At 39.6% G+C, this 15,787-nt stretch overlaps 3 protein-coding genes across 11 annotated transcripts in view; 2 read left to right on the top strand and 1 right to left on the bottom strand.

The window, feature by feature from the left end:
* The window catches only part of pikfyve (phosphoinositide kinase, FYVE finger containing), a 39,551-nt gene extending 36,987 nt beyond the window's left edge, over positions 1 to 2,564 (bottom strand). For 4 of the 7 annotated variants that reach the window (XM_031299108.2, XM_031299368.2, XM_031299283.2 and 1 more), the window contains exon 1: positions 1,562 to 1,646. In XM_031299108.2, the coding sequence (XP_031154968.1) occupies positions 1,562 to 1,605 (44 nt within the window). In that variant the 5' untranslated portion in view covers positions 1,606 to 1,646. Of the gene's footprint in view, positions 1 to 1,561; positions 1,647 to 2,413 lie in introns of those variants that run through there. The other 3 variants (XM_031299542.2, XM_031299625.1, XM_031299194.1) reach the window with 3 other exon arrangements.
* Positions 2,565 to 3,039: 475 nt separating this feature from the next.
* si:dkey-57a22.11 (uncharacterized protein LOC569865 homolog) lies at positions 3,040 to 11,432 on the top strand. Of its 2 annotated transcripts, none has more exons than XM_031299823.2 (9): positions 3,040 to 3,238; positions 3,719 to 3,855; positions 4,007 to 4,182; positions 4,366 to 4,440; positions 6,180 to 6,253; positions 6,345 to 6,496; positions 6,627 to 9,287; positions 10,371 to 10,473; positions 10,588 to 11,432. In XM_031299823.2, the coding sequence occupies exons 2-9, from the start codon at positions 3,768 to 3,770 to the stop codon at positions 10,736 to 10,738; spliced, it is 3,480 nt and encodes a 1,159-aa protein (XP_031155683.1). In that variant the 5' UTR covers positions 3,040 to 3,238; positions 3,719 to 3,767; the 3' UTR covers positions 10,739 to 11,432. The 2 variants fall into 2 exon arrangements, with proteins under 2 accessions (XP_031155683.1, XP_031155607.1); XM_031299747.2 differs by having other exon boundaries at positions 3,041 to 3,238; positions 10,368 to 10,473.
* On the top strand, positions 11,078 to 15,768 carry LOC116049862 (uncharacterized protein C2orf80). Of its 2 annotated transcripts, XM_031299936.2 has the most exons (9): positions 11,078 to 11,161; positions 11,566 to 11,637; positions 11,721 to 11,802; positions 11,989 to 12,071; positions 13,345 to 13,435; positions 13,565 to 13,642; positions 13,781 to 13,868; positions 15,026 to 15,138; positions 15,412 to 15,768. In XM_031299936.2, the coding sequence occupies exons 2-9, from the start codon at positions 11,597 to 11,599 to the stop codon at positions 15,478 to 15,480; spliced, it is 645 nt and encodes a 214-aa protein (XP_031155796.1). In that variant the 5' UTR covers positions 11,078 to 11,161; positions 11,566 to 11,596; the 3' UTR covers positions 15,481 to 15,768. The 2 variants fall into 2 exon arrangements, with proteins under 2 accessions (XP_031155796.1, XP_031155862.1); XM_031300002.2 differs by lacking the exon at positions 13,565 to 13,642.
* Positions 15,769 to 15,787: the final 19 nt, after the last annotated feature.

Below are 15,787 nucleotides of genomic sequence, written 5' to 3'. Positions count from 1 at the left end.
AGGGAGGACTACTGAATCCCCAGCACCAAATATGTGCACCTAAGTCTTCCACAAACCTGGGGAAAACACTGCATACTCACTGCTGTCATGCTAGATTAGAGCAGTTTTTTGCTTGTTTCTAGCAATTGATCAATCATTTCATGATTTTGATCATTAACTTGTTCTGTCATTGATTGAGAGGGAATCAGAGAACTAGAACTACCTTCAGGTGTATCATTATCAGCACTGTAAAGCACCCAGCCCTCTTGTACCCCTGTGAACTACTGATCTGACTGTACGTTATAAGCCAGTATCAACCTAACTGTATACTTACTGACTTACTAAAACAGCATGTACAACACTGTGTACACACATAAAAGTGGAACTGTGAAGAAATAAACAGTGGTTGCAAACAGGAGAATGACCTCAAAGGAAATGCAATCGTATGAAACTTAACCATGTGATAAAATACCACAACTTGAGGAAGTCATTTTTTAAGGAACATTTCAGTGCAACCCTTTTATGTTTCAAATAATAACTTTTCTAAAACATCATAGGATAGCTTTACAAGAGATCCATCTGATTCTGGTTTCTTATTCTCAGGATATCATGAAACATGTTTCATTGCCATGGCTGTTGATGTGTTTTCATCTTTTGTACTATATGTGTGATTGTTGTCTAACTTTGGGCGTACTTTCCTTTTTGTTTGAGCGGAGCTGCTCGTGAACGCAAAATGAATTTCAGTGTAAACTGATAATAAAGTTGTATTGTATCGTATTAGTAAAGTTTGAACATCATGAGATTTTTTTTCTGTGCTTCTGAAATTTCTGTTTTCCCTCAACAGGAAACAGATTTTAGTTAGTTAGACGGGGTTTTTTTTTTTTTTTTTAATCCACACACAATCAAAATCTGAACTATCTAGTATTGGATCCCTGGATTGCGGTGGTGGAATTTAACTAAGTACATTTACTCAGTTACTGTACTTAAGTACAAAATTTAAGGTACTTGTACTTGAGTATTTTCTTTCCATGCTACTTTATATTTCTACTCCACTTCATTGCAGAGGGAAATATTGTACTTTTTACTCCACTACTATTTATTTAACAGCTTTAGTTGCTTCACAAATTAAGATTTTTGCGAACAAAACACACAAAGAGCTTATAAAATAAGGTGTTTTGTTAAAAATTAAACTAATACTTTACCTAACAACACATACAAGTTGAGCTGAAACGATTAGTTGATCGATTAATTAATTAATTGACAGAAAATGATTAACAGCTATTTTTCATGCAAATATATTTCAAGGTTCCAGCTTGAAAAATGTGAGGACTTTTGTTGCTTTTTTATGTACTTAAATTCAATAATAATAATAATTCAACTTGTAACACAGTTTTCACAGTGTGGCTATTAATAATAATACTTCCACCATCCCTGCTGCATTGTCCAACAGATGAAGTCGAAATCAGGATGTGAACGGGTGATTAAACTCGGCTGATAAATCTACTGTACATCTGTTAAACTCGAACTACATTCCTTGTTCATTTAACGTTACTAACACCGTTCAAATCTCCTCTAGACTTACCCTTTGAAGAAAGCTACAGACTCTGAGTTTGCAATGCATGCCATTTTAGATAATGTGAAAAAGGAAAACGAGTGGTAAAAGCAGAAGTAGCAGCATCACATTCTCCACCTCATCATGTGATCATAACAGGAGGCCGCAGCATGACTGCTGTGCACTGACTCATTTGACAGATTAAGGACTAAGTCCTCCGCCTTATCAGACAGGATATCACTAATATAATGAACATACGATAATGTTCACTATCACTTGGATGTGCTGATAGTCTGCAGACAGATTACGACCGCCAAAAAAATCTGTATTTTAAATAGTTGTCTAGCTAATTCACCCAGCAACTGCCTTGTAGCCTCGGATAGCGAATTTAATTGCATTTTGAATAATGTAGTTTATGTGTCATCGTGTTTGTAATATGTGACATTTACAACCACGTTTAGCAGCAACTACCGTTGAACATATTATAACTAATATAGGGTTAGCTAACGTTAGCCAACTAGCTTCATAAATTACAGTAGTACAGCTGTATTTTCTTCCCAGGATAGCGAAGGCATATCCCGCCCTAATCTGCCCCTGAATGGCTTACCCTGGCATTCTTACCCTAACCCTAACCAATCCTGTCCCGTGTGCCTTAAACCTAACCAACCAGAGCAGGTAGCGAGTACTACCCAATCTCAGGGAGATAAGGGCGGGTCATACTATCGCCATCCTAGGAAAAATTTGCCCAGCTGTTTTTAGCCAAGCTAGCTAATGTTAGCCTCATATGCTAACTAGCCGGTAGGTTGCAACAACCTCCTTCCTGGAACAGTTGACGCATGAAACATAACGGAACTGCCGTGACAGTAAAAAAATGCCAATTACCCGTTAACTGTATGAATTTGACATCAATGTATGAAGCAGTCCGACCTCGGAGACATCTGTAAAACACCTGAAAGAAACCGCGACAGCAACTGCCCTGACGACTCGAGACCTGCACTGAATGCAACTGTTGTGATCCATAGAGAAAAAAAACAGCACTCAGAACTATCGATTGAAACCATAAACGGCAGCTCACATACTTCATTGTTGCACTACTGCCATCTTCTGGAGTTAGTTAACTACTACAGTGTCCAGTATGTCATATTTACCTTTTACGTAATGTAGTTATGTATAGAAATACACAGGACAAAGCCAAAGAGGTCAGTGTACGTTAGTTTGTTTTTTCGTTTGAATCGTTGAAATCAAAAACCGAAAACGGAAATACGGCTTTGTTAACGAAAATCGAAAAAAACATGCTATTTCTGTTTGTTCGTTTCGTGGTTCAAACAAAAAAACTAACTATTAAATCGTACACGGACCCAAAGAGATTATGGCAATGGATCATAGACTGTATATTATTAATACTAATATTTACAGTCTATGCAATGGATGTAAGGCAAAGCAGGCAGAAAAGGGTTAAGTCAATATATCGTTTCTGATTGGCCCGCATCTTCTATCACGCGCCTCCAAGCGCATGCGCGGAAACACGGCGGACTTTTTGTTTATGTTTAAAAAGGGGTTAAAATGGAAAGCGCAGCGTTTCCCTGTTTCCCACAATGAATTTAGGTTTTTAAGGTCATGAAAGACTAGCTTACTTTGATCAATTCACGGTCGTTAACAAGGATACTTGGTTGAGCAAAGTCGTCCGCTGGTTAACGTTTAATAACGGTAGGTTTTTTCCCACATTTTCAGAGTAACGTGCTAGCTAGTTAGTTAACCTTAACGTTAGGTTTGCAAAGCGGATTCACCATTCAAATAGCTATACCGTTAACATTAACGTTTAGACGATAACATAAACAACTTTAGTTTTATTGTTAGCAAAGTTAAACACTTAGCTAGCTAGCCTAACGCTCGCTCTGTGTTGGGCATGATCGGTTTGCAGATGGAAAAAGTATTGTCGGTTACTTACCAAACGGGCTTTGCTATTGGTTAACTTAGGTGCTAGTTTTATTATTATCGCCCAAGTTTAACATCCCGTGTGTCTGTATTGCATTGTCACAAATCTGAAACTGTTTTAAGGTTAAGTAAAGGATCTGAAAACTTCTTCCACCACTGCACATCACCCAACAAAACCAACATTACATGCTTCTGTGTGTGCTAGCTAAATCACTGATGGTGTACAAAGTTAACATGTCCGTTTTCTTTCAGGTTATTAATTTCGTCACTCAGGAAGCTCTACGTATTTATCTATCCAGCAATGTTACCTATGAGGAGGCCCATGATGACGCCTCTCAAGCCTTCCAAGAATACTTCAGCTGCAACAAAGATCAAAAATAAGATTCTCAGTGAGTCTGTCATTCATTTGATAACACATTTACACACCAGTATTTATGTGACTTTATGTTGTACAACTATACTACAGGCTTTGTGGCATTTTCTAAAAGAAGAGAACATGTTGCATTAATGTTGTGATGCTTCTCCATACTTCTTCAACAGACACCTCCTCCTTCTTCAAGGTCTCTTTGAAGACCAACAACAAGGCCTTAGCGCTTGCCTTGGAGGCCCAGAAGGAGAGGAGCAGGCAGCTGGAGAATGGGATTGTCTACTATCAGAGACAAGTGGAGGATCTGTGCTTCGAGCTGGCCGCCAAGAAATACAAGCACAGGAAACTGGTTGGTTTGTTTGCTCAAAACGATTTACAGTTACAGCAATTCACATCAAGGCCTGTTTGGCAGAAGGCAACCATTTCGTACCTTGCAAGTATTGATTATGATGCACAGACTGTTTCAGAAGTGTTCTGTTTGATTGGGTGATTAATTGTATTGACTGCAGTTTATCTTGTTTCTCTCTCACAGCTCCTCATCCTGAAAACCCTCCACAGCAACACTCTGCAGCACTTGGACATGGTGGCTGACCTGTTCTCTGACAGTGTAAGGATTCCTCTCAGAAAGTATTAACAATTGCTGTTTTTGTAATGTAGGTAGGAACAAAATCACACTCAAAATTAGTACAGCAGTATCTTGATATGAATATTTTACAGTATTTGTTGCAATATTGTAGAGCTGCAACGATTAATTGACTAGTTGTCAAGTATTAAATAATCGCCAACTATTCTGATAACCGATTAAATGGTTTGAGTCATTTTTTATTAAATAAAGTAAACAATTATCTGATTGCAGCTTCTTAAATGTGAGTATTTTCTAGTTTCTTCTCTCCTCTGTGACAGTAAACTGAATATCTTTGAGTTGTGGACAAAACAAGACATTTGAGGACGTTATCTTGGGCTTTGGGAAACAGAGATCGACTTTTTTTTTCCTCCATTTTTTGACATTTTATAGACCAAACTAGGGCTGCAACTAACGATTATTTTCATTGTCGATTATTTTCTCGATTAATTGATTAGTTGTTTGATCTATAAAAATGTCAAAACATGGTGAAAAATGTGGATCAGTGTTTCCCAAAGCCTAAGATGACGTCCTCAAATGTCTTGTTTTGTCCAAAACTCAAAGATATTCAGTTTACTGTCACAGAGGAGAGAAGAAACTAGACCATATTCACATTTAACAAGCTGGAATCAGAGAAATCTTATTTTTTTTAATACAAAAAATGACTGAAACGATTAATCGATTATCAAAATAGTTGGCGATTAATTTAATAGTTGACAACTAATCGATTAATCGATTCATCGTTGCACCTCTAGACCAAACAACTAATCTATAAATTGAGAAAATAACCGACAGATTAATCGACAATGAAAATAATCGTTAGTTGCAGCCCTTATGACAAAAAGAGATGTTGGTCCCGAGACATGAGAACTGTGAACCTCGATGAGTCGGTGAGAATTTTGTCAGGATAGTATTATATGGAAAGATAAGAGTTTATATTTGTGATTGCACAGGGTGTGAAAGTGTTTTTTATTTATTTTCATTTATTTTTTTATACCAGATTGTTACCAGATCTCATTGAAATAGTTACAGACAGAAAACGCAACAAACGGAGCCAATCACACACAAGCACATGCATTCAAACAACAGCTGAAACAATCACAGGCTTCTCTAAAAAGGTCTAATTCATCCAATGGGATAAAGCTTCGAAGTCTTTTGTAATTCTATTCATTTGGTGCAAAATACTGGACTGTAGTCATTCATCCCGTGTACATTATTTACTGATGAGTTATCAAGAGTCAGGGGTCTGGTCTAATGAACAGTTCTAAATTTGGGAACAGAAGTGATTAACTGGGGCAGCTTTAGTAGGAGACCTTTTTAAACAAAAGTGCTTGAGTGTACTCTTCTTGTTGGTAGTGAGGACCAGCCCATTTTTTTATACAGCACACAGTGATGATTGCCTCTTGTAACAAAAGGCAGAGCACAATGCTAATCTGCAGCATCTTGTTTTAAAGTACAACGGACGGGATATTTTTTATTGTCAAGCACAGACATGGTGCTCGGTTTCACATTGGTAATCCTGCCCTCAAGAGCTCTATTCTGATATAAGAAACCAATTTTTTTTTATCTTTTAGTTCTTGTCATTTGTTCCACATGGGGTTTTAAAAGTCAAACTGCTTTCTAACCAAATGCACACATATTTATAAGATTAAACAATAGCAATAGCAATAGAAAATGCCTGCAAATATTAAACTATGCCACGCATAATCTGTGATTACCCACAGGATCTTCCTAAACTGTCTGAGGACAACAAGACCTTATCTGGTGACATCGACGAAGAAAATCTTATAGCGGCAAGGTGAGCAAATACTGTATTCAGGTTTATGTTTTTTTTGTTTTTGTTTAGGCAGCTGTGAATGACTTCTGCTTTTTCTCTCTCTGTCCTCTAGTCTTACAGATCAGTTACCTCCTCAGCCAGAAATCTTAGGGGATTTGTTGTGTCCCCTCCGAAAAGTAACTGCGGACTTGCCTGAAATAAACATTGGTGCAGATGTCATCAATATCCAGAACAGACCCCGAGAGGCCACTGATATTTTCTGTGGTAGGGTGCTTTAGAATTGTTGGTGTTACTCATTATTAATCCACATTTTCAAGTAGCTGCCCTCAGATACTGATGAAGAATTCCCTGGAAGTAAGTCATTTGTTTATTTTTCACAACTTCTTTTTCACAGATGACATAGATGCTGAGAAAAGGCATTCAAGCCAGCTTATACAAGCTCCCCAGACAGGAACATCCCATCCGTCCAGCAGCCTTAGGGATGAAGTGGAGAGGCTGTCATCAATGTTCTCTCAATCATCGGTGTTTGATATGATTCCGAACAGTCAAACCTCCTCCGCTGTAAGCACGTGTGAAAAACCTGAGCCATCTCTCTCTGACGACGTTCCCCTACCAAGTAGCTCATTCATGGAAATGGAACCAGAACATGGTGACAAACAAGAGAAGACTGTGCTTCTTAATACAACAATGGATATGACCCAAAGTAATGCTCCTGAGATAGTCACTGTGGAAACCAAGGCCAACAAAACTGGCCGCTCCGGCAAGCCGAAAAGCAAGAAGAACAAGGAACAAGCCTGTGGGTCAAGTATGGCTGAAAATCCACAGGTGAAAAAAACTGCGGATTCTAGGTTGAGTGAGGTTCAGAGTGCTCCCACTGGCACGTTGTTACAGACAGATGGCCATGCACTAGAGGATAACACACACTCAGCGTCAGAGTCACCCAAAACACAGTGTAGGAGTGTCATCACATCTCGCATTCCCAAATTTAGCAAGTCGAAAGCCGGCAACAATCAGAAAAAGGACAAATTAAAATCCCGTGACCATACCAAGTCAAAAACCGTGTCCCCGGACATTGCTATGCCGGACCTGGACGATTATTTCATGGATCCTGAAAACGAATTACCAAAAGCCAGCAAAGGTGTAAAATTACCACAGGAGATTAATACGACAGAAGAGGCCACGCCCAATATCACATGCAGGAGGTCCAGGAATAAAGGCAGGAGCGTGTCTTCGGTCCCCAGGAAAACGTTTGTCACTTTGCCTCCGCTGTCGCGTGAAAGTGAGTGTCGTCGGTCCAAGTTGGAACAGGTCCGCGATGAAGTGGAAGAAGAAGTTCAGGGAAAATATGAAGCATGCAAAGACCAAGAACTTCCAGAAGAGTTCCTGCTTTGTGCAGATAAAGTCACACATCCAGAGTCAGCACATAAGGACAATAATCCACAGCACAAAATAAAGACAAATTCTGGGGGAAGTCAGAAATCGAGATGCAGAGGGACATTCGTCGTCTCAGTAGCCAGAGATGGCGCCTCACTGAACGGGACCTCAACAGCAGAAGGTGCCGTAGAGCAGGACTTAACGCCTTCTACAGGATCCTCGGACCGTGAGACTATGGATGCAGTTGTCGTTATGAAACCTTCAGAATCGAACCCACTAAGCGATGGCGCATCTGTCAAGGAAACACCGAGCTCCTGTAAGCGTCCTTGGTTAGCCACTCTGGATTCAGGAAGCCCTCAAGATGATTTGAGTAGCAACGATAACCATGAAGTACCGCCGCTGGACAAAGACTGCACTTCAGGAACAGAGTTTCAGAAACCTAAAAAAGCCAGGAGAGAGGAAACGAGTCAATCCAGTAAGAAGAAAGCCTCGCAGAGGGAGGAGTATGTTGACCATTCAAATGACAGGAAAAAGAAGGAAAAAAGTTGCCATAGCAATAACCGATTTAGATCCAAATTGGAACAGGTCCACAATGAAGTGGAAGAAGAAGTTCGGGGAACATATGAAGCAAGCAAACACCAAGAACTTCCAGAAGAGTTCCTGCTTTGTGCAGATGAACTCACACATCCGGAGTCGGCACATGAGGACAATAATCCACAGCACAAAATAAAGACAAATTCTGGGGGGAGTCAGAAATCGAGATGCAGAGGGACATTCGTCGTCTCAGTAGCCAGAGATGGCTCCTCACCGAACGGAGCATCAACAGCAGAAGGTGCCGTAGAGCAGGACTTAACGCCTTCTACAGGATCCTCGGACCGTGAGACTATGGATGCAGTTGTTGTTGTTATGAAACCTTCAGAATCTTACCCGCTCAGTCACATTAATGGCGTTTTTGTCAAGGAAACACCGAGCTCCTGTAATCGTCCTTGGTTGGCCACTCTGGATTCAGGAAGCCCTCAAGAGGATTCGAGTAGCAACGATAACCATGAAGTACCGCCGCTGGACAAAGACCGCACTTCAGGAACAGCTGTTCAGAAACCTGAAAAAGCCAGGAGAGAAGAAACGAGTCGATCCAGTAAGAAGAGAGCCTTGCAGAGGGAGGAGTGGGTTGATCATTCAATTGACAGGAAAAAGAAGGAAAAAAGTAGCCGTAGCAACAACCGATTTAGATCTGAGGACGAAGCATGTTATCTTGAGGACAGCGGGGATGCCTCACCTCGCTGTGGTATTGATGGTCCTGACAGAAACAAACAATCGGCTGATTTACGAGTGGTTGACTCACGTTCCAGGATCAGTGAAAATGATGAAATCTTTGAGCATTTGTTTGATTCAAACCCCAACGAGTCAAAGTCCAAAATGGCTCAGAATGCAAAACGGTGTAGAAAGACTTCCAAGCTTCAAACACTCACAGAAACCAGAAATCCAAGGGAAACCAGTGACGAGGCAGTTGATCTGAAACTGGGACGCCTGCTGATGGATGAGATGCCACCGTGGCTGGACATAGATGTCAGCGTTGCTGACACGGAGGTCGTCTCTTTGCCCGCCAGTCCCAGGAGGGAGACATCAAGCAGGGCGGCAGTGATCGAGGACTCTGCTGCTGTCACAACTGATTATTCTCCAGGTGTGGTATCCATTATAGCCTATTTCTTTTATTTAAATCTCTACCGTGATACACATTCAGTTTCCAGCGCAGATGGTATGTTTTCTAGTGTTACATTTGAGTTGTTGGTCTGCAGTGACAGCGTTGTTGAGGTATCTTGAGTACAAAATAGTTATTTACTGAAGTAATGAAGTTACAGCACGTCGACATAGATGTTCGTACAGCTGCAACCTGTTTAACAAACACCGTGATGGATGTAAAGATGTAGTCAGTGCAAATTACAGTATTTAATGGTTGCAAGGACTTCTTCTTTTAATTTTGGTGGCATCTGAGGTTGGTTATTGTTTAAAAGTTATGGTACTGATACCAAAAATATACCTTTTTGAGTCTTCACTAAAATAATATGATAATGCAGTTTGAAAAATAAACGTGTTTGTTTTGTCACAACAGAACATCAAAATACATTAAATTAAAGTTCTGATAAATAAGATGAATTAAAAATACAAACTTAAGATATGAAACTTAAAGGGTTAAACACAAGTGTAGCGCACCCTCTGGTGGACAAACTCTGCAACGCCAACACTCATAACATGGTTGAAGGGTGTTTCATCCGTTTTTATTTTATTTTTTAAATATTCATTTATCGGCCATTATAAATGCCAATACCGATAGTTTTGAAAATGCCTAATGTCGGCCGATAATATCAGCCCGCTGATATATCGGTCGGGCTCTAATTGTTAGATGCATTTACTCAGGTTCATAGATGGATGTATATATATATATATATATATATATATATATATATATATATATATATATATATATATATATATATATATATATATATATATAATTTTTTTTTTTTAATATATATATTTGAGCAGTTCCAGTTAAAAAAGGTTGATGGCATGGGCTGTGTATCATCCAGAGTAACAGATGTTGCTGTTGAGTTTTTAATAAATACTACTTTTCATTTCATATTAAATTGACTGACATTGAAATGAAACCAGGGTGATTTTATTTAAAAAAAAATTAAAAAAACAACTAACTAAACTAAAAAGGGGATTAAAGTCAACTTACTTCTGATTTATTCCGTTGCAGCAGTAAGAGTCTTTACATCTCTAACGAACACCCCAGACAGGGAAAATGGGGGGAGAACCAGGAGACGAAAAGGCGTCGTCAGTTATAAGGAGCCGACCCTCAACAGGTGAGGAAGTCCAGTCCATCACCTGTGGCCGCGATCCTGTTTCAGTATTGATTATACCAGAAAACAGCAGCGCCTAATTGTTGTATTTCTTTCTTTCTTCTTTTTTTGGAACAGCAAAATGAGGCGTGGAGATAAATTCACCGACAGCGAGTTTCTGAGTTCTCCGGTGTTTAAGGACGAGAAGAAAAAGAAGAGGAAGAAGCAGCAGCAGCAGCAGCAGAAGAAGATCAATCCAAAGTTGGATGAATCCATTTTTATGGACTGATTATTATTATTATTATTTTAATCTGGTTTATTTTAAGTTGTTGGTTTTCTTAAGATTAATAAAGTCCTTTTGATCTTGGTCTTTTGAGTCACACTTCAAACATTGTTTGCTGGTTACCATATTTGTATTGTATATTATATTCTTTGTATATTTGTGTGTTATATGATAACCACTGTTCCACTTATTTCCCAGTATTATGTGGTTGGTAATGGTTTCAGAGATTGACAGGGGGTTGGTCATAAATGATTCAGTCCAGGCTGTACACCTGAGAAGTCTGTTCCACATCGCTGTCAAAGGCTTGTGTTCCCCCGAAAGGTTACCATATGCAATGCTGCCCGACCGCAGCCAACCATGTGTACGGTTTTTTAGCATCATGCAAACTGAAGGTCTGTAAGCTTGTTTACGGTCATACAGAATTGTGTGGTGAGTACAGATGCTAGCATGTATATGAATTTGTTTTAAATATGCCACCGATTGTTGTTGTTTTTTTTTTGTCTGCTCATTAAAAAAAATGTTTGCACAGGAGAGCTGGATTCAGTTTGGGATTTGTTGCACTCTTGTCACAAAGGTGGACTAGATGTGCTGGACTGTTGTGTTGTTGCATTTGTTGGTAGCTCTCCGTGTGGGACTAACAAGGTGTCAAGTTCATGTCTTGACAATGCAGCAGTAACTTAACCCCTTATGTTTAGGTTAACAATGTCATGCAAGCTAACTTTTAGCCACAGGTTCATCACTTGTTTTCATTGGATTTCCACTTCACTCAGTTCTAGTCGTCATCTTTTAAGAAGTAAGACGGTTTTTTTAGGTGTTTCCTGTTTGGTTTGCAGGAGTCCTACATGAAAGGAATTCCTTCAGAAAATGGAGGCAAGGCAGCTGAAAAGAGATGTTGAGGCGCTTATGTGAGTGGCTGTTGAAAAGCACAGAGATTGCTAAAAAGCACATTTTAAAATGCCAACTGACGTTGTTTTCCTAATCTTAACAGTGGTGATTACATTGGGCAGAAACTGAGAGAAACCTCTTTTGATCCAAAGGGGAAGGGGACCTCCACAATGCTGGATGACCTGGTAAAAACAGTTAGACATGTTGTCTTTATCTGAAGCAGAGTTGTGACAAAATGTCCCATCTGCAAACATCAGTGGATAGACGCACAATTAAGTGGCTGAGCTGTACAAACAAAATATTTTAAGAAATGAATCAATTAATCATTGCAACAAGTGCTTCAGTGTCACATTTCTATGTATTTGTTACAGGCTCACTATGACCTGGCCATTAGTGTTGCCCTTTGGTGGTTGGACAAAGAAGAGGGACGGGACATGCTTGACAGAGACATCATGTAAGCTGCTTGTGTTTTGATAGACTTAAGTTAGACTAACGATTTCATGGAAGAAGTACAGTAATGCCACAGTGTGGAAATACTCTGTTATAAGTAAACGCTCTGCATTCAAAATCTTACTTGGGTAAAGATACAAAAGTATGAGCAACAAAATATACTTCAAGTACCAAAAGTAACAGTACTCATTGAGAATGGCTGATTTCACAATAATATATTATTAGATTATCATTTTTGATGCATTATTGTGTAAGCATCACAAAATAGTTTGGGCTTTTTCTCCCCTCTTTCTTTTTTTTTCCCAGTATTTTAGTTTTTTTCTATTTTAAATGGATTATGCATTGGAGAGTGTCCCCGTCTGAGGGTGTTTTGCATCTCTTTATCAAATCTTTTATTTATTATGTGTATATTAATCTGAATTTGTACATGTGTAAACCAATAAACTAAACTAAATGTTGCAGCCTGTAAAGCTCATTTAAACTAATTTATCTGCTGGGTAGCTTTAAAGTGCTCATATTACGCTTTTTGGCTTTTTCCCTTTCCTTTATTGTGTTATATATATTTTTGTGCAATTTATAGGTTTACAAAGTGAAAAAGCCCAAAGTCCACCCCAAAGGCACTTACCATCTCCAACAGAAAACACTGTTCACAAACTGCTCCAAACAGCTCTATTGTAGACCAGCCTAACTGCTAGCATGGCACACTCTAATACTCTGCTTCTGACTACTAGCTGTCAGTGCTTACCTAGCTGCTGTGCATGTGTGACTCCCAACAAAGATGGAACAGAAGTGAGATGTCTCACTCTGTAGCTAAAACAGAGAGCTCAACACACAGGGTGAAAAGAGGAGCTGCAGCAATGTGTAGTACAACAAAAATATGGTGTTTTTTGAAAATTAAACCACATAAACCTATTCTTGCACAACCTCTAAATACAATTATGAACCTGAAAATGAGCATAATATGAGCACTTTAAATCTGCCTTCAACAGGCGACACCAAAGACAGCAGTAAAGGGGCATGGGGTTAGGAAAATGTCAAGAACTTTAGAAAGGGTGTAACATCCTATAAGAGTCAAGCTTTGTACAAGAAAAAAAGTGTGTGTGTTGTGTGTGTGTGATAGTGGATCCTATAAACTGCTTTAAGCTGAATAGGGCTGGAATATTTCAGTTCGATGCCCCTACCTGGGTAGAAATACTCGACTTGTCGGGTTTCTCTGGCTGCATCCAGGTATGGAGTTGTTAGAATAAAACTTCTTTCCACTTTCCTCTCTACCACAGTGGAGCAACAAGCAGCTCAGGAAGTGCCCAGTACCCTAATCGCTTAGAACGAGAGGCCATGATCCTGTCGTCATTTGCTGGGATAATTATGGTGTGTCATTTATACTTGAATGCAGTTTTTATTAAATCATCTTGATGTCCCAGTAAAGTTCAATACCTACAAATAAGAAAAAGGCTTAGTTTGCTAGTGGCTTACCTTTGCAGCATTTTCCTGCTTCAGAACAGCCTGCCGGTGGAGGAAATCCTGGCTCTGTACAGGTGTAAACCAGCTGCTTCATACTCTAACCAGAAATCCAAGGTGCAAGCATCCTGGCTAATTTCTTTTTACACTCATGCTTAGAATAAGCAGAAACAATTATTTTGTACACGTTTGTCTTGCATAATTCTGGTCATATAGAAATGTTAATCTTCTACATTTATTTTTTTTTAACCCTAGGGCACAATTGTGTACCCCTTCACTCTATCCTACCATCCGTTTGCAATGCTTGGCTCTTACAAGGCGGTGTACCACTCCAAGAAGCACAGTAAGTGTGTGGAAATATTAAACACAGTTATCTGGTATTATCTGTCCTGTGACTCTTTATAGCCAAACAATGCCTACTCACTCATGACCCGTCATCGCAGGTTGCACACGTCAGCCAGTAATGCTGAAATGTTTTCTGTTACATTCTTATTTAATTTTTTTCAAAATGCTGATTTCTCTATGTCTGTGTGTATGTGTGTGTGTGTGTGTGTGTGTGTGTGTGTGTGTGTGTTAATGTTAACATTAAAGGGATAGTTCATATCTTTTGAAGTGGGGCTGTATGAGCTACTTCTCCAATAGTCAGTGTGTTAGCTACAGTAGATAGCGGTCGGCACGCCCCCAGTTTGGAGAAGCGGTGGCAGCAGCTAAACACATTTTAGACACCTAAAAAATGTGTATCAGTGTGGCCGGGTTGGCTCAGTGGGTAGAGCAGGCGCACGGTATATTTAGAGGTTTATGCATTGATGCAGAGGTCCAGGGTTCGAGTCCGACCTGTGACAACTTCCTGCATGTCTTCCCCCTCTCTCTCCCCTTTCTCATCTGTCCTGTCCAGTAAAGGTGGAAAAGCCCAAAAAAATAATCTTTGAAAAAAAAAGGGGGGAAAAATGTATATCAGTTTAAGTGGATGCTTTATTTAGAATATTTTCAGCGTTTCACCTTGCTGTCTGACAGACCTTTACAACGGGGAACTGAAGCCGTTATCTCTGCTCTCTTCAAAGCCACCAGACTCCTTTGACAAATTTTCAAATTCAAATTCAAATTTGTCATTTTACGTCACAGACCACAGGAGTTGCTGCTCTACCGCTGCCTCGATCAGTTAGCTAGCTTGTGTTATTGTCTGACTTTGGTGAATCCAAACTAACCATTTACAACACTAAAGTCACACGATAACACAAACTAACCGATCAAGGCAGCGGTAGATCAGCAACTCCTGTGTTCTGCGAGGTAAAATGACTGTTGTATGAGACTATGGCTATGACTATGACCATGGAGAAGTAGCTCATACAACCACACTTCAAAAGATCTGAACTATTCATTTTGGTACTGTATTTGAGTGACTCGACTTTCCACCACTTGCTTTTTTCTGTCCTAATCTATTCATCATCACACTCATCATCAGGTGTCAGTTATTTTAAAATCCTTAAAAATCTCTCATAGGTCAAAAGTTGAAAAGATGGCTGTCTGAGAGGGAGAAGGCTAGTGCCCTGCCTGGACGAGTTTCAGTGCACTCTTCTTCATCTTCCTCCTCCTCGTCTCACTCCTTCCTCAGTGTGAGTAGCCACATTATCCTCATTTCTGCTGTATTTTGGTTTATGATTATTTTAATCCAGAATATGTCAGAGGAAAAGGGAAATTAGAAAATGACTGTACAGCAGAACTAGACTAAATCTTGTTTCAGGCTATTGTGATAAAAGCCATACTGTAGGTTTTAAAAGAACAACTGTGTTTGTTTAAACATGCATGAAAGACCTCTACTGCCACCCTGTGGATCTGAACAGACACCACCTATATCTAACACCACCTCTCCTCTGTGTCACTCTCAGGACAACAGTGATCGCCGGGAGGAAAGAGCTGAGCACTGTGAAGGTTCACTGGAGTCTCTGCACGACTGAAGTCCCCCTCCTGCAGTTCATTTTTGTCCTCATGATGGACTTTATATCTAATTTCTTGAGGGAAAAAAGTGTTTGAGTACAAGAGTTTCTCACTTCTGCTGTCTTTGCTTTTCGGTGACTTTATACTGTCACACTGACAATGTTTAAACTTCATGTAATGGATAAGTATCTCATAAAACTACACTTCAAAAGATCCAAACTAACCCTTTAAGCCAATTTCTATGTTTAAATGTAATAAAGGATTTATTAATAGCTGGTGTAACCCAATCCACATGATTATTAATTGATTGACAACAGTACAGCTGGG

Source organism: Sander lucioperca, chromosome 8 (assembly GCF_008315115.2).
Source record: "Sander lucioperca isolate FBNREF2018 chromosome 8, SLUC_FBN_1.2, whole genome shotgun sequence".
NCBI classification, from domain to species: Eukaryota; Metazoa; Chordata; class Actinopteri; order Perciformes; family Percidae; genus Sander; species Sander lucioperca.
Note: the sequence above shows the minus strand (reverse complement) of the source record. Positions and strands in the feature narration are given on the sequence as shown.

Bases quoted from the DNA above. Each gene is read 5' to 3' on its own strand.
- LOC116049862 (XM_031299936.2), top strand. From the start codon at position 11,597: ATGGAGGCAAGGCAGCTGAAAAGAGATGTTGAGGCGCTTAT. The intron at 12,072-13,344 runs GTAAGCTGCTTG...TCTCTACCACAG, and splicing joins ATGCTTGACAGAGACATCAT to TGGAGCAACAAGCAGCTCAG. The intron at 13,643-13,780 runs GTGCAAGCATCC...TTTTAACCCTAG, and splicing joins ACTCTAACCAGAAATCCAAG to GGCACAATTGTGTACCCCTT.
- si:dkey-57a22.11 (XM_031299747.2), top strand. From the start codon at position 3,768: ATGTTACCTATGAGGAGGCCCATGATGACGCCTCTCAAGCCTTCCAAG. The intron at 3,856-4,006 runs GTGAGTCTGTCA...CTTCTTCAACAG, and splicing joins GATCAAAAATAAGATTCTCA to ACACCTCCTCCTTCTTCAAG. The intron at 4,183-4,365 runs GTTGGTTTGTTT...TCTCTCTCACAG, and splicing joins AATACAAGCACAGGAAACTG to CTCCTCATCCTGAAAACCCT.